The sequence below is a fragment of the Taudactylus pleione genome, unplaced genomic scaffold (genome assembly GCF_031769625.1).
Source record: "Taudactylus pleione unplaced genomic scaffold, aTauple2 ptg001658l, whole genome shotgun sequence".
NCBI classification, from domain to species: domain Eukaryota; kingdom Metazoa; phylum Chordata; class Amphibia; order Anura; family Myobatrachidae; genus Taudactylus; species Taudactylus pleione.
This window is the reverse complement of record NW_028286055.1, coordinates 124,638-148,633: the sequence shown is the minus strand read 5'-3', so window position 1 is coordinate 148,633 and position 23,996 is coordinate 124,638. Positions and strand designations below refer to the sequence as shown.

Genomic DNA, 23,996 nt, shown 5'->3' with positions numbered 1-23,996 from the left:
ATAAGTAGGATGAGACACAGGATAGGACAGTGACCTGAGGACCTGGGGATGTAGTGTCTGTATGAGGAGAGAGAGGTCACAGTGTCACATACAGCAGAGACCCAGAGAGGGGAACACTGAGAGAGTGATTAGATAAGTAGGATGAGACACAGGATAGGACAGTGACCTGAGGACCTGGGGATGTAGTGTCTGTATGAGGAGAGAGCGATCACAGTGTCACATACAGCAGAGACCCAGAGAGGGGTACACTGAGAGTGATTAGATAAGTAGGATGAGACACAGGATAGGACAGTGACCTGAGGACCTGGGGATGTAGTGTCTGTATAAGGAGAGAGCAGTCACAGTGTCACTTACAGCAGAGAGACCCAGAGACGGGAACACTGAGAGAGTGATTAGATAATTAGGATGAGACACAGGATAGGACAGTGACCTGAGGACCTGGGGATGTAGTGTCTGTATAAGGAGAGAGCAGTCACAGTGTCACTTACAGCAGAGAGACCCAGAGACGGGAACACTGAGAGAGTGATTAGATAAGTAGGATGAGACACAGGATAGGACAGTGACATGAGGACCTGGGGATGTAGTGTCTGTATGAGGAGAGAGCAGTCACAATGTCACATACAGCAGAGAGACCCAGAGAAGGGAACACAGAGAGAGTGATTAGATAAGTAGGATGAGACACAGGATAGGACAGTGACATGAGGACCTGGGGATGTAGTGTCTGTATGAGGAGAGAGCAGTCACAGTGTCACATACAGCAGAGACCCAGAGAGGGGAACACAGAGAGTGATTAGATAAGTAGGATGAGACACAGGATAGGACAGTGACCTGTAGACCTGGGGATGTAGTGTCTGTATGAGGAGAGAGCAGTCACAGTGTCACATACAGCAGAGACCCAGAGAGGGGAACACTGAGAGTGATTAGATAAGTAGGATGAGACACAGGATAGGACAGTGACCTGAGGACCTGGGGATGTAGTGTATGTATGAGGAGAGAGCAGTCACAGTGTCACATACAGCAGAGACACAGAGAGGGGAACACTGAGAGAGTGATTAGATAAGTAGGATGAGACACAGGATAGGACAGTGACATGAGGACCTGGGGATGTAGTGTCTGTATGAGGAGAGAGAGGTCACAGTGTCACATACAGCAGAGAGACCCAGAGAGGGGAACACTGAGAGTGATTAGATAAGTAGGATGAGACACAGGATAGGACAGTGACCTGAGGATCTAGTGTCTGTATGAGGAGAGAGCAGTCACAGTGTCACATACAGCAGAGACACAGAGAGGGGAACACTGAGAGTGATTAGATAAGTAGGATGATACACAGGATAGGAGAGTGACCTGAGGACCTGGGGGTGTAGTGTCTATATGAGGAGAGAGCGGTCACAGTGTCACATACAGCAGAGACCCTGAGAGGGGAACAATGAGAGAGTGATTAGATAAGTAGGATGAGACACAGGATAGGACAGTGACCTGAGGACCTGGGGATGTAGTGTATGAATGAGGAGAGAGCGGTCACAGTGTCACATACAGCAGAGAGACCCAGAGAGGGGAACACTGAGAGTGATTAGATAAGTAGGATGAGACACAGGATAGGACAGTGACCTGAGGACCTGGGGATGTAGTGTCTGTATGAGGAGAGAGCAGTCACAGTGTCATATACAGGAGAGACCCAGAGAGGGGAGCACTGAGAGAGAGATTAGATAAGTAGGATGAGACACAGGATAGGAGAGTGACCTGAGGACCTGGGGATGTAGTGTCTATATGAGGAGAGAGCGGTCACAGTGTCACATACAGCAGAGACCCAGAGAGGGGAACACTGAGAGTGATTAGATAAGTAGGATGAGACCCAGGATAGGACAGTGACCTGAGGACCTGGGGATATAGTGTCTGTATGAGGAGAGAGAGGTCACAGTGTCACATACAGCAGAGACCCAGAGAGGGGAACACAGAGAGTGATTAGATAAGTAGGATGAGACCCAGGATAGGACAGTGACCTGAGGACCTGGGGATGTAGTGTCTGTATGAGGAGAGAGCAGTCACAGTGTCACATACAGCAGAGACCCAGAGAGGGGAACACTGAGAGAGTGATTAGATAAGTACAATGAGACACAGGATAGGACAGTGACCTGAGGACCTGGGGATGTAGTGTCTGTATGAGGAGAGTGCACTCACAGTGTCACATACAGCAGAGACCCAGAGAGTTGAACACTGAGGGAGTGATTAGATAAGTAGGATGAGACACAGGATAGGACAGTGACCTGAGGACCTGGGGATGTAGTGTCTGTATGAAGAGAGAGCAGTCACAGTGTCACATACAGCAGAGACCCAGAGAGGGGAACACAGAGAGAGTGATTAGATAAGTAGGATGAGACACAGGATAGGACAGTGACCTGAGGACCTGGGGATGTAGTGTCTGTATGAGGAGAGAGCAGTCACAGTGTCACATACAGCAGAGACCCAGAGAGGGGAACACAGAGAGTGATTAGATAAGTAGGATGAGACCCAGGATAGGACAGTGACCTGAGGACCTGGGGATGTAATGTCTGTATGAGGAGAGAGCGGTCACAGTGTCACATACAGCAGAGACCCAGAGAGGGGAACACAGAGAGTTATTAGATAAGTAGGATGAGACACAGGATAGGACAGTGACCTGAGGACCTGGGGATGTAGTGTCTGTATGAGGAGAGAGAGGTCACAGTGTCACATACAGCAGAGACCCAGAGAGGGGAACACTGAGAGAGTGATTAGATAAGTAGGATGAGACACAGGATAGGACAGTGACCTGAGGACCTGGGGATGTAGTGTCTGTATGAGGAGAGAGCAGTCAGAGTGTCACATACAGCAGAGACCCAGAGAGGGGAACACTGAGAGTGATTAGATAAGTAGGATGAGACACAGGATAGGACAGTGACCTGAGGACCTGGGGATGTAGTGTCTGTATGAGGAGAGAGCGATCACAGTGTCACATACAGCAGAGACCCAGAGAGGGGAACACAGAGAGTGATTAGATAAGTAGGATGAGACACAGGATAGGACAGTGACCTGAGGACCTGGGGATGTAGTGTCTGTATAAGGAGAGAGCAGTCACAGTGTCACTTACAGCAGAGAGACCCAGAGACGGGAACACTGAGAGAGTGATTAGATAATTAGGATGAGACACAGGATAGGACAGTGACCTGAGGACCTGGGGATGTAGTGTCTGTATAAGGAGAGAGCAGTCACAGTGTCACTTACAGCAGAGAGACCCAGAGACGGGAACACTGAGAGAGTGATTAGATAAGTAGGATGAGACACAGGATAGGACAGTGACATGAGGACCTGGGGATGTAGTGTCTGTATGAGGAGAGAGCAGTCACAATGTCACATACAGCAGAGAGACCCAGAGAAGGGAACACAGAGAGAGTGATTAGATAAGTAGGATGAGACACAGGATAGGACAGTGACATGAGGACCTGGGGATGTAGTGTCTGTATGAGGAGAGAGCAGTCACAGTGTCACATACAGCAGAGACCCAGAGAGGGGAACACAGAGAGTGATTAGATAAGTAGGATGAGACACAGGATAGGACAGTGACCTGTGGACCTGGGGATGTAATGTCTGTATGAGGAGAGAGCAGTCACAGTGTCACATACAGCAGAGACCCAGAGAGGGGAACACTGAGAGTGATTAGATAAGTAGGATGAGACACAGGATAGGACAGTGACCTGTAGACCTGGGGATGTAGTGTCTGTATGAGGAGAGAGCAGTCACAGTGTCACATACAGCAGAGACCCAGAGAGGGGAACACTGAGAGTGATTAGATAAGTAGGATGAGACACAGGATAGGACAGTGACCTGAGGACCTGGGGATGTAGTGTATGTATGAGGAGAGAGCAGTCACAGTGTCACATACAGCAGAGACACAGAGAGGGGAACACTGAGAGAGTGATTAGATAAGTAGGATGAGACACAGGATAGGACAGTGACATGAGGACCTGGGGATGTAGTGTCTGTATGAGGAGAGAGAGGTCACAGTGTCACATACAGCAGAGAGACCCAGAGAGGGGAACACTGAGAGTGATTAGATAAGTAGGATGAGACACAGGATAGGACAGTGACCTGAGGATCTAGTGTCTGTATGAGTAGAGAGCAGTCACAGTGTCACATACAGCAGAGACACAGAGAGGGGAACACTGAGAGTGATTAGATAAGTAGGATGATACACAGGATAGGAGAGTGACCTGAGGACCTGGGGGTGTAGTGTCTATATGAGGAGAGAGCGGTCACAGTGTCACATACAGCAGAGACCCAGAGAGGGGAACACTGAGAGAGTGATTAGATAAGTAGGATGAGACACAGGATAGGACAGTGACCTGAGGACCTGGGGATGTAGTGTATGAATGAGGAGAGAGCGGTCACAGTGTCACATACAGCAGAGAGACCCAGAGAGGGGAACACTGAGAGTGATTAGATAAGTAGGATGAGACACAGGATAGGACAGTGACCTGAGGACCTGGGGATGTAGTGTCTGTATGAGGAGAGAGCAGTCACAGTGTCATATACAGAAGAGACCCAGAGAGGGGAGCACTGAGAGAGAGATTAGATAAGTAGGATGAGACACAGGATAGGAGAGTGACCTGAGGACCTGGGGATGTAGTGTCTATATGAGGAGAGAGCGGTCACAGTGTCACATACAGCAGAGACCCAGAGAGGGGAACACTGAGAGTGATTAGATAAGTAGGATGAGACCCAGGATAGGACAGTGACCTGAGGACCTGGGGATATAGTGTCTGTATGAGGAGAGAGAGGTCACAGTGTCACATACAGCAGAGACCCAGAGAGGGGAACACTGAGAGAGTGATTAGATAAGTAGGATGAGACCCAGGATAGGACAGTGACCTGAGGACCTGGGGATGTAGTGTCTGTATGAAGAGAGAGCAGTCACAGTGTCACATACAGCAGAGACCCAGAGAGGGGAACACAGAGAGAGTGATTAGATAAGTAGGATGAGACACAGGATAGGACAGTGACCTGAGGACCTGGGGATGTAGTGTCTGTATGAGGAGAGAGAGGTCACAGTGTCACATACAGCAGAGACCCAGAGAGGGGAACACAGAGAGTGATTAGATAAGTAGGATGAGACACAGGAGAGGACAGTGACCTGAGGACCTGGGGATGTAGTGTCTATATGAGGAGAGAGCAGTCACAGTGTCACATACAGCAGAGACCCAGAGAGGGGAACACTGAGAGTGATTAGATAAGTAGGATGAGACAGAGGATAGGACAGTGACCAGTGGACCTGGGGGTGTAATGTCTATATGAGGAGAGAGCGGTCACAGTGTCACATACAGCAGAGACCCAGAGAGGGGAACACTGAGAGTGATTAGATAAGTAGGATGAGACAAAGGATAGGACAGTGACCTGAGGACCTGTGGATGTAGTGTCTGTATGAGGAGAGAGCGGTCACAGTGTCACATACAGCAGAGACCCAGAGAGGGGAACACTGAGAGTGATTAGATAAGTAGGATGAGACACAGGATAGGACAGTGACCTGAGGACCTGGGGGTGTAGTGTCTATATGAGGAGAGAGCGGTCACAGTGTCACATACAGCAGAGACCCAGAGAGGGGAACACAGAGTGATTAGATAAATAGGATGATACACAGGATAGGACAGTGACCTGAGGACCTGGGGATGTAGTGTCTGTATGAGGAGAGAGAGGTCACAGTGTCACATACAGCAGAGACCCAGAGAGGGGAACACAGAGAGAGTGATAAGATAAGTAGGATGAGACACAGGATAGGAGAGTGACCTGAGGACCTGGGGATGTAGTGTCTGTATGAGGAGAGAGCAGTCACAGTGTTACATACAGCAGAGAGACCCAGAGAGGGGAACACTGAGAGAGTGAATAGATAAGTAGGATGAGACACAGGATAGGACAGTGACCTGAGGACTTGGGGATGTAGTGTCTGTATGAGGAGAGAGCGGTCACAGTATCACATACAGCAGAGAACCAGAGAGGGGAACACAGAGAGTGATTAGATAAGTAGGATGAGACACAGGATAGGACAGTGACCTGAGGACCTGGGGATGTAGTGTCTGTATGAGGAGAGAGCACTCACAGTGTCACATACAGCAGAGACACAGAGAGTTAAACACTGAGGGAGTGATTAGATAAGTAGGATGAGACACAGGATAGGACAGTGACCTGAGGACCTGGGGATGTAGTGTCTGTATGAGGAGAGAGCAGTCACAGTGTCACATACAGCAGAGACCCAGAGAGGGGAACACTGAGAGAGTGATTAGATAAGTAGGATGAGACACAGGATAGGACAGTGACCTGAGGACCTGGGGATGTAGTGTATGTATGAGGAGAGAGCGGTCACAGTGTCACATACAGCAGAGAGACCCAGAGAGGGGAACACAGAGAGTGATTAGATAAGTAGGATGAGACACAGGATAGGACAGTGACCTGAGGATGTAGTGTCTGTATGAGGAGAGAGCAGTCACAGTGTCACATACAGCAGAGACCCAGAGAGGGGAACACAGAGAGAGTGATTAGATAAGTAGGATGAGACACAGGATAGGACAGTAACCTGAGGACCTGGGGATGTAGTGTCTGTATGAGGAGAGAGCGGTCACAGTGTCACATACAGCAGAGACCCAGAGAGGGGAAAACTGAGAGTGATTAGATAAGTAGGATGAGACACAGGATAGGACAGTAACCTGAGGACTTGGGGATGTAGTGTCTGTATGAGGAGAAAGCAGTCACAGTGTCACATACAGCAGAGACCCAGAGAGGGGAACACAGAGAGTGATTAGATAAGTAGGATGAGACCCAGGATAGGACAGTGACCTGAGGACCTGGGGATGTAGTGTCTGTATGAGGAGAGAGCAGTCACAGTGTCACATACAGCAGAGAGACCCAGAGAGGGGAACACAGAGAGAGTGATTAGATAAGTAGGATGAGACACAGGATAGGACAGTGACCTGAGGACCTGGGAATGTAGTGTCTGTATGAGGAGAGAGCAGTCACAGTGTCACATACAGCAGAGACCCAGAGAGGGGAACACTGAGAGAGTGATTAGATAAGTAGGATGAGACACAGGATAGGACAGTGACCTGAGGACCTGGGGATGTAGTGTCTGTATGAGGAGAGAGCAGTCACAGTGTCACATACAGCAGAGACCCAGAGAGGGGAACACAGAGAGTGATTAGATAAGTAGGATGAGACCCAGGATAGGACAGTGACCTGAGGACCTGGGGATGTAATGTCTGTATGAGGAGAGAGCGGTCACAGTGTCACATACAGCAGAGACCCAGAGAGGGGAACACAGAGAGTGATTAGATAAGTAGGATGAGACACAGGATAGGACAGTGACCTGAGGACCTGGGGATGTAGTGTCTGTATGAGGAGAGAGAGGTCACAGTGTCACATACAGCAGAGAGACCCAGAGAGGGGAACACTGAGAGTGATAGATAAGTAGGATGAGACACAGGATAGGACAGTGACCTGAGGACCTGGGGATGTAGTGTCTGTATGAGGAGAGAGCAGTCACAATGTCACATACAGCAGAGAGACCCAGAGAGGGGAACACAGAGAGAGTGATTAGATAAGTAGGATGAGACACAGGATAGGACAGTGACCTGAGGACCTTGGGATGTAGTGTCTGTATGAGGAGAGAGAGGTCACAGTGTTACATACAGCAGAGACCCAGAGAGGGGAACACTGAGAGTGATTAGATAAGTAGGATGAGACACAGGATAGGACAGTGACCTGAGGACCTGGGGATGTAGTGTCTGTATGAGGAGAGAGCAGTCACAGTGTCACATACAGCAGAGACCCAGAGAGGGGAACACAGAGAGTGATTAGATAAGTAGGATGAGACACAGGATAGGACAGTGACCTGTAGACCTGAGGATGTAGTGTCTGTATAAGGAGAGAGCAGTCACAGTGTCACTTACAGCAGAGAGACCCAGAGACGGGAACACTGAGAGAGTGATTAGATAAGTAGGATGAGACACAGGATAGGACAGTAACCTGAGGACCTGGGGATGTAGTGTCTGTATGAGGAGAGAGCAGTCACAGTGTCACATACAGCAGAGACCCAGAGAGGGGAACACGGAGAGAGTGATTAGATAAGTAGGATGAGACACAGGATAGGACAGTGACCTGAGGACCTGGGGATGTAGTGTCTGTATGAGGAGAGAGAGGTCACAGTGTCACATACAGCAGAGAGACCCAGAGAGGGGAACACTGAGAGTGATAGATAAGTAGGATGAGACACAGGATAGGACAGTGACCTGAGGACCTGGGGATGTAGTGTCTGTATGAGGAGAGAGAGGTCACAGTGTCACATACAGCAGAGAGACCCAGAGAGGGGAACACTGAGAGTGATAGATAAGTAGGATGAGACACAGGATAGGACAGTGACCTGAGGACCTGGGGATGTAGTGTCTGTATGAGGAGAGAGCAGTCACAATGTCACATACAGCAGAGAGACCCAGAGAGGGGAACACAGAGAGAGTGATTAGATAAGTAGGATGAGACACAGGATAGGACAGTGACCTGAGGACCTGGGGATGTAGTGTCTGTATGAGGAGAGAGCAGTCACAGTGTCACATACAGCAGAGACCCAGAGAGGGGAACACAGAGAGTGATTAGATAAGTAGGATGAGACACAGGATAGGACAGTGACCTGAGGACCTGGGGATGTAGTGTCTGTATAAGGAGAGAGTAGTCACAGTGTCACTTACAGCAGAGAGACCCAGAGACGGGAACACTGAGAGAGTGATTAGATAAGTAGGATGAGACACAGGATAGGACAGTGACCTGAGGACCTGGGGATGTAGTGTCTGTATGAGGAGAGAGCAGTCACAGTGTCACATACAGCAGAGAGACCCAGAGAGGGGAACACTGAGAGTGATAGATAAGTAAGATGAGACACAGGATAGGACAGTGACCTGAGGACCTGGGGATGTAGTGTCTGTATGAGGAGAGAGCAGTCACAATGTCACATACAGCAGAGACCCAGAGAGGGGAACACAGAGAGTGATTAGATAAGTAGGATGAGACACAGGATAGGACAGTGACCTGAGGACCTGGGGATGTAGTGTCTGTATGAGGAGAGAGCAGTCACAGTGTCACATACAGCAGAGACCCAGAGAGGGGAACACAGAGAGTGATTAGATAAGTAGGATGAGACACAGGATAGGACAGTGACCTGTAGACCTGAGGATGTAGTGTCTGTATGAGGAGAGAGCAGTCACAGTGTCACATACAGCAGAGACCCAGAGAGGGGAACACTGAGAGAGTGATTAGATAAGTAGGATGAGACACAGGATAGGACAGTGACCTGTAGACCTGGGGATGTAGTGTCTGTATGAGGAGAGAGCAGTCACAGTGTCACATACAGCAGAGACCCAGAGAGGGGAACACAGAGAGTGATTAGATAAGTAGGATGAGACACAGGATAGGACAGTGACCTGAGGACCTGGTGATGTAGTGTCTGTATGAGGAGAGAGCAGTCACAGTGTCACATACAGCAGAGACCCAGAGAGGGGAACACTGAGAGTGATTAGATAAGTAGGATGAGACACAGGGTAGGACAGTGACCTGAGGACCTGGGGATGTAATGTCTGTATGAGGAGAGAGCAGTCACAGTGTCATATACAGAAGAGACCCAGAGAGGGGAGCACTGAGAGAGTTATTAGATAAGTAGGATGAGACACAGGATAGGAGAGTGACCTGAGGACCTGGGGATGTAGTGTCTGTATGAGGAGAGAGAGGTCACAGTGTCACATACAGCGGAGACCCAGAGAGGGAACACAGAGAGTGATTAGATAAGTAGGATGAGACCCAGGATAGGACAGTGACCTGAGGACCTGGGGATATAGTGTCTGTATGAGGAGAGAGAGGTCACAGTGTCACATACAGCAGAGAGACCCAGAGAGGGGAACACTGAGACAGTGATTAGATAAGTAGGATGAGACCCAGGATAGGACAGTGACCTGAGGACCTGGGGATGTAGTGTCTGTATGAAGAGAGAGCAGTCACAGTGTCACATACAGCAGAGACCCAGAGAGGGGAACACTGAGAGTGATTAGATAAGTAGGATGAGACAGAGGATAGGACAGTGACCAGTGGACCTGGGGGTGTAATGTCTATATGAGGAGAGAGCGGTCACAGTGTCACATACAGCAGAGACCCAGAGAGGGGAACACTGAGAGTGATTAGATAAGTAGGATGAGACAAAGGATAGGACAGTGACCTGAGGACCTGTGGATGTAGTGTCTGTATGAGGAGAGAGCGGTCACAGTGTCACATACAGCAGAGACCCAGAGAGGGGAACACTGAGAGTGATTAGATAAGTAGGATGAGACACAGGATAGGACAGTGACCTGAGGACCTGGGGGTGTAGTGTCTATATGAGGAGAGAGCGGTCACAGTGTCACATACAGCAGAGACCCAGAGAGGGGAACACAGAGTGATTAGATAAATAGCATGATACACAGGATAGGACAGTGACCTGAGGACCTGGGGATGTAGTGTCTGTATGAGGAGAGAGAGGTCACAGTGTCACATACAGCAGAGACCCAGAGAGGGGAACACTGAGAGAGTGATAAGATAAGTAGGATGAGACACAGGATAGGAGAGTGACCTGAGGACCTGGGGATGTAGTGTCTGTATGAGGAGAGAGCAGTCACAGTGTTACATACAGCAGAGAGACCCAGAGAGGGGAACACTGAGAGAGTGAATAGATAAGTAGGATGAGACACAGGATAGGACAGTGACCTGAGGACTTGGGGATGTAGTGTCTGTATGAGGAGAGAGCGGTCACAGTATCACATACAGCAGAGAACCAGAGAGGGGAACACAGAGAGTGATTAGATAAGTAGGATGAGACACAGGATAGGACAGTGACCTGAGGACCTGGGGATGTAGTGTCTGTATGAGGAGAGAGCAGTCACAGTGTCACATGCAGCAGAGAGACCGAGAGAGGAGAACACAGAGAGTGATTAGATAAGTAGGATGAGACACAGGATAGGACAGTGACCTGAGGACCTGGGGATGTAGTGTTTGTATGAGGAGAGAGCAGTCACAGTGTCACATACAGCAGAGACCCAGAGAGGGGAACACAGAGAGAGTGATTAGATAAGTAGGATGAGACACAGGATAGGACAGTGACCTGAGGACCTGGGGATGTAGTGTCTGTATGAGGAGAGAGCAGTCACAATGTCAGATACAGCAGAGAGACCCAGAGAGGGGAACACTGAGAGAGTGCTTAGATAAGTAGGATGAGACACAGGATAGGACAGTGACCTGAGGACCTGGGGATGTAGTGTCTGTATGAGGAGAGAGCAGTCACAGTGTCACATACAGCAGAGACCCAGAGAGGGGAACACTGAGAGTGATTAGATAAGTAGGATGAGACACAGGATAGGACAGTAACCTGAGGACTTGGGGATGTAGTGTCTGTATGAGGAGAAAGCAGTCACAGTGTCACATACAGCAGAGACCCAGAGAGGGAACACAGAGAGTGATTAGATAAGTAGGATGAGACCCAGGATAGGACAGTGACCTGAGGACCTGGGGATGTAGTGTCTGTATGAGGAGAGAGCAGTCACAGTGTCACATACAGCAGAGAGACCCAGAGAGGGGAACACCGAGAGAGTGATTAGATAAGTAGGATGAGACACAGGATAGGACAGTGACCTGAGGACCTGGGAATGTAGTGTCTGTATGAGGAGAGAGCAGTCACAGTGTCACATACAGCAGAGACCCAGAGAGGGGAACACTGTGAGAGTGATTAGATAACTAGGATGAGACACAGGATAGGACAGTGACCTGAGGACCTGGGGATGTAGTGTCTGTATGAGGAGAGAGCAGTCACAGTGTCACATACAGCAGAGACCCAGAGAGGGGAACACAGATAGTGATTAGATAAGTAGGATGAGACCCAGGATAGGACAGTGACCTGAGGACCTGGGGATGTAATGTCTGTATGAGGAGAGAGCGGTCACAGTGTCACATACAGCAGAGACCCAGAGAGGGGAACACAGAGAGTGATTAGATAAGTAGGATGAGACACAGGATAGGACAGTGACCTGAGGACCTGGGGATGTAGTGTCTGTATGAGGAGAGAGAGGTCACAGTGTCACATACAGCAGAGACCCAGAGAGGGGAACACTGAGAGAGTGATTAGATAAGTAGGATGAGACACAGGATAGGACAGTGACCTGAGGACCTGGGGATGTAGTGTCTGTATGAGGAGAGAGCAGTCACAGTGTCACATACAGCAGAGACCCAGAGAGGGGAACACTGAGAGTGATTAGATAAGTAGGATGAGACACAGGATAGGACAGTGACCTGAGGACCTGGGGATGTAGTGTCTGTATGAGGAGAGAGCGATCACAGTGTCACATACAGCAGAGACCCAGAGAGGGGAACACTGAGAGTGATTAGATAAGTAGGATGAGACACAGGATAGGACAGTGACCTGAGGACCTGGGGATGTAGTGTCTGTATAAGGAGAGAGCAGTCACAGTGTCACTTACAGCAGAGAGACCCAGAGACGGGAACACTGAGAGAGTGATTAGATAAGTAGGATGAGACACAGGATAGGACAGTGACCTGAGGACCTGGGGATATAGTGTCTGTATGAGGAGAGAGCGGTCACAGTGTCACATACAGCAGAGACCCAGAGAGGGGAACACAGAGAGTGATTAGATAAGTAGGATCAGACCCAGGCAGGGCATTTCTAGATAGGAGAGGGCCCGTGTGCAGTCTCCGACACGGGCCCCCTCCTCTCCGCCCGGTGGCGCACTGTGCTGTGCGCGGCCAGCACCGGAGTTATAGACTCTGGGCACTAGAGTGTGCCCAGAGTCTAATAATGTATGCACTGGTCACCATGAAAATGGCCGCGGCGGCCATTTTCTCTGTACTGCGCATATGCAAATGACGGGAAAATGGCCGCCGCGGCCATTTTCCAGTCGTTTTACAGCGCCGGACCCCCGTGCTGGCGTGGGACTCCTGAGAGATAAGTAATATAATGGGTGCAGGCAGGGGCGGATCCAGACTGTTGTATTTGGGGGGGGCGAGTTAATGATTAATTCTGCCCCCCCTCGCGGCAACCCCCCTCTCCCACATGACCCCCCGTCGTGGCAACCTCCCCCCTCTACTTTCACTTACCTCCGCTGCTCCGTTGATGTTCTCCCTCCGGGCTTCAGTCAGCTGCTCTCCCTTCCTGCACTGTGACCCGGTCAGTTGTGTAATGCAGCAGCTGACCAGGCACACAGTACAGGAGCTGGGTGACCAGCTGACTGGAGGGAGGACATCACCAGAGCCCCGATCTTCGTTCCCTGGACAGAGGTAAGTTGTTTTTTTTAGCAATGATCAGCATGTGGTCTATTTAGACCACACAGCTGATCACAGGGTGTGAGGAGCCAGCTGTGAGCGCTTCCTCCCCAGCTCCCGAGCCAGGTGACAGCCTGTCACTGACACATCCCCCTAACTGGGAGACGCCAGGAGCTCCAATCACAGCACAGCCATTATCATCTCTCTCCTCTGAACTTAATGATGCAATGGAGAGAGATGATAATGGTCAGAAAAACTGTTCTAGGGGGGGCGATCTCTCCAATCCCCCCCCTGGATCCGCCACTGAGTGCAGGGTGTGCGGTGCGGGGCCCCCCTGGACACCCATGTTCCCCGCACACCCTGCGCCAATTATAGATACGCCGCTGGACCCAGGATAGAACAGTGACCTAAGGACCTAGGGTTGTAGGGTTAGACAACCCGTTATACACCTCACATCCCCATATACACCTCTCACGCACCCCATACACACCTCACACACCCCGTACACCCCTCACCACAGTCCCCATATACCTCTCATACACCTTACTCTCCCCATATACACCTCACACACACCTGATACACCCTGTATACAGCTCACACAACCCGTACACATCTCTCACACACACCATATACAGCACACACACCTCTCACACACCCCGTATATATAGATCTTAGTAAAACATGGTCAGTGTGTTACCAGGGAGACAACAGCTGACTTTAGACCCCCTCCGTAGATGGCGGGCCATCATCAGTTACTGTAAAACGTCATTCCCTACTATCCACACAGAGGGGGAATATAAATCTGTGGTTAGGGGACAAATGTCTTCATTTGGGTAGTCTAGATTCCATACGCAGAGAGGACCCCGAGTCATTCCTTACCATCCACGTAGACATAGAGGGGGAATATAAACCGTGTGGCGAGCGCAGCAGTTTCTGTTGAGCCTATTTCCCCTTTGCGCTAGGGACTTGGAAGTGCAGTTCCATGCCCATAAAGTCCACCTAGAGAAGAAACTTGTCCCCTCGCCATGCTTCGGGCACAGTGGATCGCTGTCATTCCCTACCATCCAAGTGGGCATAGAGGGAGAATATAATCATGTGGGGAATGAAGCGAGCCACCGAGCCCGCAAGGGGCCAAGTTTCTTATTTTCCTGGACAGTGTGGGCCACTTCCGCCCTCACTCACGTCACTTCCAGGTACAGCTACTGAAGGGTTGCTGCTATTTCCTATCTGGCTAAACGACCTCTGTGACGTATCCACTACGTGACCGCTGCAGGAGGCTGGACCACTCCTGTGTTACCATCCACGTGGGCATAGAGGGGGAATATTTGTGGCGAGCGTAGCGAGCCCGCGACGAGACACTGTTGGTCCCCCGTTAGCATCCCCGCCCCTCCCCCTTTCAGGTCGGGTCACGTGGGTGTGACGTCACAGGTCCATCAGCGCTGTATAGTCTAGACCTAACCGCTACTGAAGGGGTTTTATGCTCTTCCATGGCCACGTGAATGGTAGGAAATGACGTTAGCTGATGACGTCAGGGTCCTCTCCGCAAAGGGAATCTAGACACACCCGACCAGTTACTTCTCCAGATCAGAGGTTCTCAAACTCGCTCCTCAGGACCCCACACAGGTCACGTTTTCCAGGTCACCCAGCAGGTGCTCAGGTGTACTCATTACTCACTGACACATTTTGAAAGAGCCACAGGTAAAGCTAATTATATCACTAGTGATTGTGAGGAGACCTGGAAAACATGCCCTGTGTGGGGACCTGAGGACAGAGTTTGGGAACCTGTGCTCTAGATGGACTTTATGGGCATGGAACCTGACTTCCGCCCTCACTGACGTCACCTCCGGGTCCCTAGCGCCAAGGGGACATAAGATCAATCTCTGCACTTGGCGGCCTGTATGGGCATGGTGTCACCGCACTTCCGGCCTCACTGACGTCACTTCCGGGGACACAGACTGAAGGGGATCTGTACCTCTCCTATCCCTTACATACCTAATGACGAGGCACTTCCTGTTTGCGGTGGCGGCAAAGCATTCTGGGAGATCCATGTTGCGCCTGACGTCAATTGACACGATCCCAGCATGCAGTGTGTCCGGAAGTCCGGTGTGTCTGTGCGATTTCACTGTTGGCTGCTTCGTCACTTGTGACCCTGTCGGCCAAATATCGCGACATGTCGGCCCTACAGGTATATCAGATGTCATGGGGGCAACACAGGTGACATGGGGTAACAGTAATGGGGGCAACACAGGTGACATGGGGTAACAGCAGTGGGGAGGATACAGGTGACATGGGGTAACAGCAGTGGGGAGGATGCAGGTGACATGGGGTAACAGCAGTGGGGAGGATGCAGGTGACATGGGGTAACAGCAGTGGGGAGGATACAGGTGACATGGGGTAACAGCAGTGGGGAGGATACAGGTGACATGAGATAACAGCAGTGGGGAGGATGCAGGTGACATGAGATAACAGCAGTGGGGAGGATACAGGTGACATGGGGTAACAGCAGTGGGGGAGGATACAGGTGACATGAGGTAACAGTAATGGGGCAGCACAGGTGACATGGGGTAACAGCAGTGGGGAGGATACAGGTGACATGGGGTAACAGTGGGGAGGATGCAGGTGACATGAGGTAACAACAGTGGGGAGGATACAGGTGACATGAGATAACAGCAGTGGGGAGGATACAGGTGACATGGGGTAACAGCAGTGGGGAGGATACAGGTGACATGAGATAACAGCAGTGGGGAGGATGCAGGTGACATGAGATAACAGCAGTGGGGAGGATACAGGTGACATGGGGTAACAGCAGTGGGGGAGGATACAGGTGACATGAGGTAACAGTAATGGGGCAGCACAGGTGACATGGGGTAACAGCAGTGGGGAGGATACAGGTGACATGGGGTAACAGTGGGGAGGATGCAGGTGACATGGGGTAACAGCAGTGGGGAGGATGCAGGTGACATGAGGTAACAACAGTGGGGAGGATGCAGGTGACATGGGGTAACAGCAGTGGGGAGGATGCAGGTGACATGGGGTAACAGCAGTGGGGAGGATACAGGTGACATGGGGTAACAGCAGTGGGGGAGGATACAGGTGACATGGGGTAACAGCAGTGGGGAGGATACAGGTGACATGGGGTAACAGTGGGGAGGATGCAGGTGACATGGGGTAACAGCAGTGGGGAGGATGCAGGTGACATGGGGTAACAGCAGTGGGGAGGATGCAGGTGACATGAGGTAACAACAGTGGGGAGGATGCAGGTGACATGGGGTAACAGCAGTGGGGAGGATGCAGGTGACATGGGGTAACAGCAGTGGGGAGGATACAGGTGACATGGGGTAACAGCAGTGGGGGAGGATACAGGTGACATGGGGTAACAGCAGTGGGGAGGATACAGGTGACATGAGATAACAGCAGTGGGGAGGATGCAGGTGACATGAGATAACAGCAGTGGGGGAGGATACAGGTGACATGAGGTAACAGTAATGGGGCAGCACAGGTGACATGGGGTAACAGCAGTGGGGAGGATACAGGTGACATGGGGTAACAGTGGGGAGGATGCAGGTGACATGGGGTAACAGCAGTGGGGAGGATACAGGTGACATGAGATAACAGCAGTGGGGAGGATGCAGGTGACATGAGATAACAGCAGTGGGGAGGATACAGGTGACATGAGATAACAGCAGTGGGGAGGATACAGGTGACATGGGGTAACAGCAGTGGGGGAGGATACAGGTGACATGAGGTAACAGTAATGGGGCAGCACAGGTGACATGGGGTAACAGCAGTGGGGAGGATACAGGTGACATGGGGTAACAGTGGGGAGGATGCAGGTGACATGGGGTAACAGCAGTGGGGAGGATGCAGGTGACATGGGGTAACAGCAGTGGGGAGGATGCAGGTGACATGAGGTAACAACAGTGGGGAGGATGCAGGTGACATGGGGTAACAGCAGTGGGGAGGATGCAGGTGACATGGGGTAACAGCAGTGGGGAGGATACAGGTGACATGGGGTAACAGCAGTGGGGGAGGATACAGGTGACATGGGGTAACAGCAGTGGGGAGGATACAGGTGACATGAGATAACAGCAGTGGGGAGGATGCAGGTGACATGAGATAACAGCAGTGGGGGAGGATACAGGTGACATGAGGTAACAGTAATGGGGCAGCACAGGTGACATGGGGTAACAGCAGTGGGGAGGATACAGGTGACATGGGGTAACAGTGGGGAGGATGCAGGTGACATGGGGTAACAGCAGTGGGGAGGATACAGGTGACATGAGATAACAGCAGTGGGGAGGATGCAGGTGACATGAGATAACAGCAGTGGGGAGGATACAGGTGACATGAGATAACAGCAGTGGGGAGGATGCAGGTGACATGAGATAACAGCAGTGGGGAGGATACAGGTGACATGAGATAACAGCAGTGGGGAGGATGCAGGTGACATGAGGTAACAGCAGTGGGGAGGATACAGGTGACATGAGGTAACAGCAGTGGGGAGGATGCAGGTGACATGAGGTAACAACAGTGGGGAGGATGCAGGTGACATGGGGTAACAGCAGTGGGGGAGGGCGCAGGTGACATGAGGTAACAGTGGGGAGGATACAGGTGACATGAGATAACAGCAGTGGGGAGGATGCAGGTGACATGAGATAACAGCAGTGGGGAGGATGCAGGTGACATGGGGTAACAGCAGTGGGGAGGATGCAGGTGACATGAGGTAACAGCAGTGGGGAGGATGCAGGTGACATGGGGTAACAGCAGTGGGGAGGATACAGGTGACATGGGGTAACAGCAGTGGGGAGGATGCAGGTGACATGGGGTAACAGCAGTGGGGAGGATGCAGGTGACATGGGGTAACAGCAGTGGGGAGGATACAGGTGACATGGGGTAACAGCAGTGGGGAGGATGCAGGTGACATGGGGTAACAGCAGTGGGGAGGATGCAGGTGACATGGGGTAACAGCAGTGGGGAGGATACAGGTGACATGGGGTAACAGCAGTGGGGAGGATGCAGGTGACATGGGGTAACAGCAGTGGGGAGGATGCAGGTGACATGGGGTAACAGCAGTGGGGAGGATGCAGGTGACATGGGGTAACAGCAGTGGGGAGGATGCAGGTGACATGGGGTAACAGCAGTGGGGAGGATGCAGGTGACATGGGGTAACAGCAGTGGGGAGGATGCAGGTGACATGGGGTAACAGCAGTGGGGAGGATGCAGGCGACATGGGGTAACAGCAGTGGGGAGGGCGCAGGTGGCATTGGGTAACAGCAGTGGGGAGGATGCAGGTGACATGGGGTAACAGCAGTGGGGAGGATACAGGTGACATGAGATAACAGCAGTGGGGAGGATACAGGTGACATGAGATAACAGCAGTGGGGAGGATGCAGGTGACATGGGGTAACAGCAGTGGGGAGGATACAGGTGACATGGGGTAACAGCAGTGGGGAGGATGCAGGTGACATGGGGTAACAGCAGTGGGGAGGATGCAGGTGACATGGGGTAACAGCAGTGGGGAGGATACAGGTGACATGAGATAACAGCAGTGGGGAGGATACAGGTGACATGAGATAACAGCAGTGGGGATGGCGCAGGTGACATGGGGTAACAGCAGTGGGGAGGATGCAGGTGACATGGGGTAACAGCAGTGGGGAGGATGCAGGTGACATGGGGTAACAGCAGTGGGGAGGATGCAGGTGACATGGGGTAACAGCAGTGGGGAGGATGCAGGTGACATGGGGTAACAGCAGTGGGGAGGATGCAGGTGACATGGGGTAACAGCAGTGGGGAGGATGCAGGTGACATGGGGTAACAGCAGTGGGGAGGATGCAGGTGACATGAGATAACAGCAGTGGGGAGGATGCAGGTGACATGGGGTAACAGCAGTGGGGAGGATGCAGGTGACATGGGGTAACAGCAGTGGGGAGGATACAGGTGACATGGGGTAACAGCAGTGGGGAGGATACAGGTGACATGAGATAACAGCAGTGGGGAGGATGCAGGTGACATGAGATAACAGCAGTGGGGAGGATACAGGTGACATGAGGTAACAGCAGTGGGGAGGATGCAGGTGACATGAGGTAACAACAGTGGGGAGGATGCAGGTGACATGGGGTAACAGCAGTGGGGGAGGGCGCAGGTGACATGAGGTAACAGTGGGGAGGATACAGGTGACATGAGATAACAGCAGTGGGGAGGATACAGGTGACATGAGATAACAGCAGTGGGGAGGATGCAGGTGACATGGGGTAACAGCAGTGGGGAGGATGCAGGTGACATGAGGTAACAGCAGTGGGGAGGATGCAGGTGACATGGGGTAACAGCAGTGGGGAGGATACAGGTGACATGGGGTAACAGCAGTGGGGAGGATGCAGGTGACATGGGGTAACAGCAGTGGGGAGGATGCAGGTGACATGGGGTAACAGCAGTGGGGAGGATACAGGTGACATGGGGTAACAGCAGTGGGGAGGATGCAGGTGACATGGGGTAACAGCAGTGGGGAGGATGCAGGTGACATGGGGTAACAGCAGTGGGGAGGATACAGGTGACATGGGGTAACAGCAGTGGGGAGGATGCAGGTGACATGGGGTAACAGCAGTGGGGAGGATGCAGGTGACATGGGGTAACAGCAGTGGGGAGGATGCAGGTGACATGGGGTAACAGCAGTGGGGAGGATGCAGGTGACATGGGGTAACAGCAGTGGGGAGGATGCAGGTGACATGGGGTAACAGCAGTGGGGAGGATGCAGGTGACATGGGGTAACAGCAGTGGGGAGGATGCAGGCGACATGGGGTAACAGCAGTGGGGAGGGCGCAGGTGGCATTGGGTAACAGCAGTGGGGAGGATGCAGGTGACATGGGGTAACAGCAGTGGGGAGGATACAGGTGACATGAGATAACAGCAGTGGGGAGGATACAGGTGACATGAGATAACAGCAGTGGGGAGGATGCAGGTGACATGGGGTAACAGCAGTGGGGAGGATACAGGTGACATGGGGTAACAGCAGTGGGGAGGATGCAGGTGACATGGGGTAACAGCAGTGGGGAGGATGCAGGTGACATGGGGTAACAGCAGTGGGGAGGATACAGGTGACATGAGATAACAGCAGTGGGGAGGATACAGGTGACATGAGATAACAGCAGTGGGGAGGATGCAGGTGACATGAGGTAACAGCAGTGGGGAGGATACAGGTGACATGAGGTAACAGCAGTGGGGAGGATGCAGGTGACATGAGGTAACAACAGTGGGGAGGATGCAGGTGACATGGGGTAACAGCAGTGGGGGAGGGCGCAGGTGACATGAGGTAACAGTGGGGAGGATACAGGTGACATGAGATAACAGCAGTGGGGAGGATGCAGGTGACATGAGATAACAGCAGTGGGGAGGATGCAGGTGACATGGGGTAACAGCAGTGGGGAGGATGCAGGTGACATGAGGTAACAGCAGTGGGGAGGATGCAGGTGACATGGGGTAACAGCAGTGGGGAGGATACAGGTGACATGGGGTAACAGCAGTGGGGAGGATGCAGGTGACATGGGGTAACAGCAGTGGGGAGGATGCAGGTGACATGGGGTAACAGCAGTGGGGAGGATGCAGGTGACATGGGGTAACAGCAGTGGGGAGGATGCAGGTGACATGGGGTAACAGCAGTGGGGAGGATGCAGGTGACATGGGGTAACAGCAGTGGGGAGGATACAGGTGACATGGGGTAACAGCAGTGGGGAGGATGCAGGTGACATGGGGTAACAGCAGTGGGGAGGATGCAGGTGACATGGGGTAACAGCAGTGGGGAGGATGCAGGTGACATGGGGTAACAGCAGTGGGGAGGATGCAGGTGACATGGGGTAACAGCAGTGGGGAGGATGCAGGTGACATGGGGTAACAGCAGTGGGGAGGATGCAGGCGACATGGGGTAACAGCAGTGGGGAGGGCGCAGGTGGCATTGGGTAACAGCAGTGGGGAGGATGCAGGTGACATGGGGTAACAGCAGTGGGGAGGATACAGGTGACATGAGATAACAGCAGTGGGGAGGATACAGGTGACATGAGATAACAGCAGTGGGGAGGATGCAGGTGACATGGGGTAACAGCAGTGGGGAGGATACAGGTGACATGGGGTAACAGCAGTGGGGAGGATGCAGGTGACATGGGGTAACAGCAGTGGGGAGGATGCAGGTGACATGGGGTAACAGCAGTGGGGAGGATACAGGTGACATGAGATAACAGCAGTGGGGAGGATACAGGTGACATGAGATAACAGCAGTGGGGATGGCGCAGGTGACATGGGGTAACAGCAGTGGGGAGGATGCAGGTGACATGGGGTAACAGCAGTGGGGAGGATGCAGGTGACATGGGGTAACAGCAGTGGGGAGGATGCAGGTGACATGGGGTAACAGCAGTGGGGAGGATGCAGGTGACATGGGGTAACAGCAGTGGGGAGGATGCAGGTGACATGGGGTAACAGCAGTGGGGAGGATGCAGGTGACATGGGGTAACAGCAGTGGGGAGGATGCAGGTGACATGGGGTAACAGCAGTGGGGAGGATGCAGGTGACATGAGATAACAGCAGTGGGGAGGATGCAGGTGACATGGGGTAACAGCAGTGGGGAGGATGCAGGTGACATGGGGTAACAGCAGTGGGGAGGATACAGGTGACATGGGGTAACAGCAGTGGGGAGGATACAGGTGACATGAGATAACAGCAGTGGGGAGGATGCAGGTGACATGAGATAACAGCAGTGGGGAGGATACAGGTGACATGAGGTAACAGCAGTGGGGAGGATGCAGGTGACATGAGGTAACAACAGTGGGGAGGATGCAGGTGACATGGGGTAACAGCAGTGGGGGAGGGCGCAGGTGACATGAGGTAACAGTGGGGAGGATACAGGTGACATGAGATAACAGCAGTGGGGAGGATACAGGTGACATGAGATAACAGCAGTGGGGAGGATGCAGGTGACATGGGGTAACAGCAGTGGGGAGGATGCAGGTGACATGAGGTAACAGCAGTGGGGAGGATACAGGTGACATGGGGTAACAGCAGTGGGGAGGATGCAGGTGACATGGGGTAACAGCAGTGGGGAGGATGCAGGTGACATGGGGTAACAGCAGTGGGGAGGATACAGGTGACATGGGGTAACAGCAGTGGGGAGGATGCAGGTGACATGGGGTAACAGCAGTGGGGAGGATGCAGGTGACATGGGGTAACAGCAGTGGGGAGGATACAGGTGACATGGGGTAACAGCAGTGGGGAGGATGCAGGTGACATGGGGTAACAGCAGTGGGGAGGATGCAGGTGACATGGGGTAACAGCAGTGGGGAGGATGCAGGTGACATGGGGTAACAGCAGTGGGGAGGATGCAGGTGACATGGGGTAACAGCAGTGGGGAGGATGCAGGTGACATGGGGTAACAGCAGTGGGGAGGATGCAGGCGACATGGGGTAACAGCAGTGGGGAGGATGCAGGCGACATGGGGTAACAGCAGTGGGGAGGGCGCAGGTGGCATTGGGTAACAGCAGTGGGGAGGATGCAGGTGACATGGGGTAACAGCAGTGGGGAGGATACAGGTGACATGAGATAACAGCAGTGGGGAGGATACAGGTGACATGAGATAACAGCAGTGGGGAGGATGCAGGTGACATGGGGTAACAGCAGTGGGGAGGATGCAGGTGACATGGGGTAACAGCAGTGGGGAGGATGCAGGTGACATGGGGTAACAGCAGTGGGGAGGATGCAGGTGACATGGGGTAACAGCAGTGGGGAGGATACAGGTGACATGAGATAACAGCAGTGGGGAGGATACAGGTGACATGAGATAACAGCAGTGGGGAGGGCGCAGGTGACATGGGGTAACAGCAGTGGGGAGGATGCAGGTGACATGGGGTAACAGCAGTGGGGAGGATACAGGTGACATGAGATAACAGCAGTGGGGAGGATACAGGTGACATGAGATAACAGCAGTGGGGAGGATGCAGGTGACATGGGGTAACAGCAGTGGGGAGGATGCAGGTGACATGGGGTAACAGCAGTGGGGAGGATGCAGGTGACATGGGGTAACAGCAGTGGGGAGGATGCAGGTGACATGGGGTAACAGCAGTGGGGAGGATGCAGGTGACATGGGGTAACAGCAGTGGGGAGGATGCAGGTGACATGGGGTAACAGCAGTGGGGAGGATGCAGGTGACATGGGGTAACAGCAGTGGGGAGGATACAGGTGACATGAGGTAACAGCAGTGGGGAGGATGCAGGTGACATGAGATAACAGCAGTGGGGAGGATACAGGTGACATGAGGTAACAGCAGTGGGGAGGATGCAGGTGACATGAGGTAACAGCAGTGGGGAGGATGCAGGTGACATGGGGTAACAGCAGTGGGGGAGGGCGCAGGTGACATGAGGTAACAGTGGGGAGGATACAGGTGACATGAGATAACAGCAGTGGGGAGGATACAGGTGACATGAGATAACAGCAGTGGGGAGGATGCAGGTGACATGGGGTAACAGCAGTGGGGAGGATGCAGGTGACATGAGGTAACAGCAGTGGGGAGGATGCAGGTGACATGGGGTAACAGCAGTGGGGGAGGGCGCAGGTGACATGAGGTAACAGTGGGGAGGATACAGGTGACATGAGATAACAGCAGTGGGGAGGATACAGGT

At 52.5% G+C, this 23,996-nt stretch overlaps 1 protein-coding gene across 1 annotated transcript in view; it reads left to right on the top strand.

Moving 5' to 3' along the window:
• Nucleotides 1-15,286: 15,286 nt before the first annotated feature.
• The window catches only part of LOC148442028 (uncharacterized), a 28,345-nt gene continuing 19,635 nt past the window's right edge, over nucleotides 15,287-23,996 (top strand). The window contains exon 1 of the mRNA XM_088464339.1: nucleotides 15,287-15,526. Coding sequence (XP_088320465.1) covers nucleotides 15,512-15,526 — 15 coding nt within the window. The 5' untranslated portion in view covers nucleotides 15,287-15,511. The remainder of the gene's footprint in view (nucleotides 15,527-23,996) is intronic.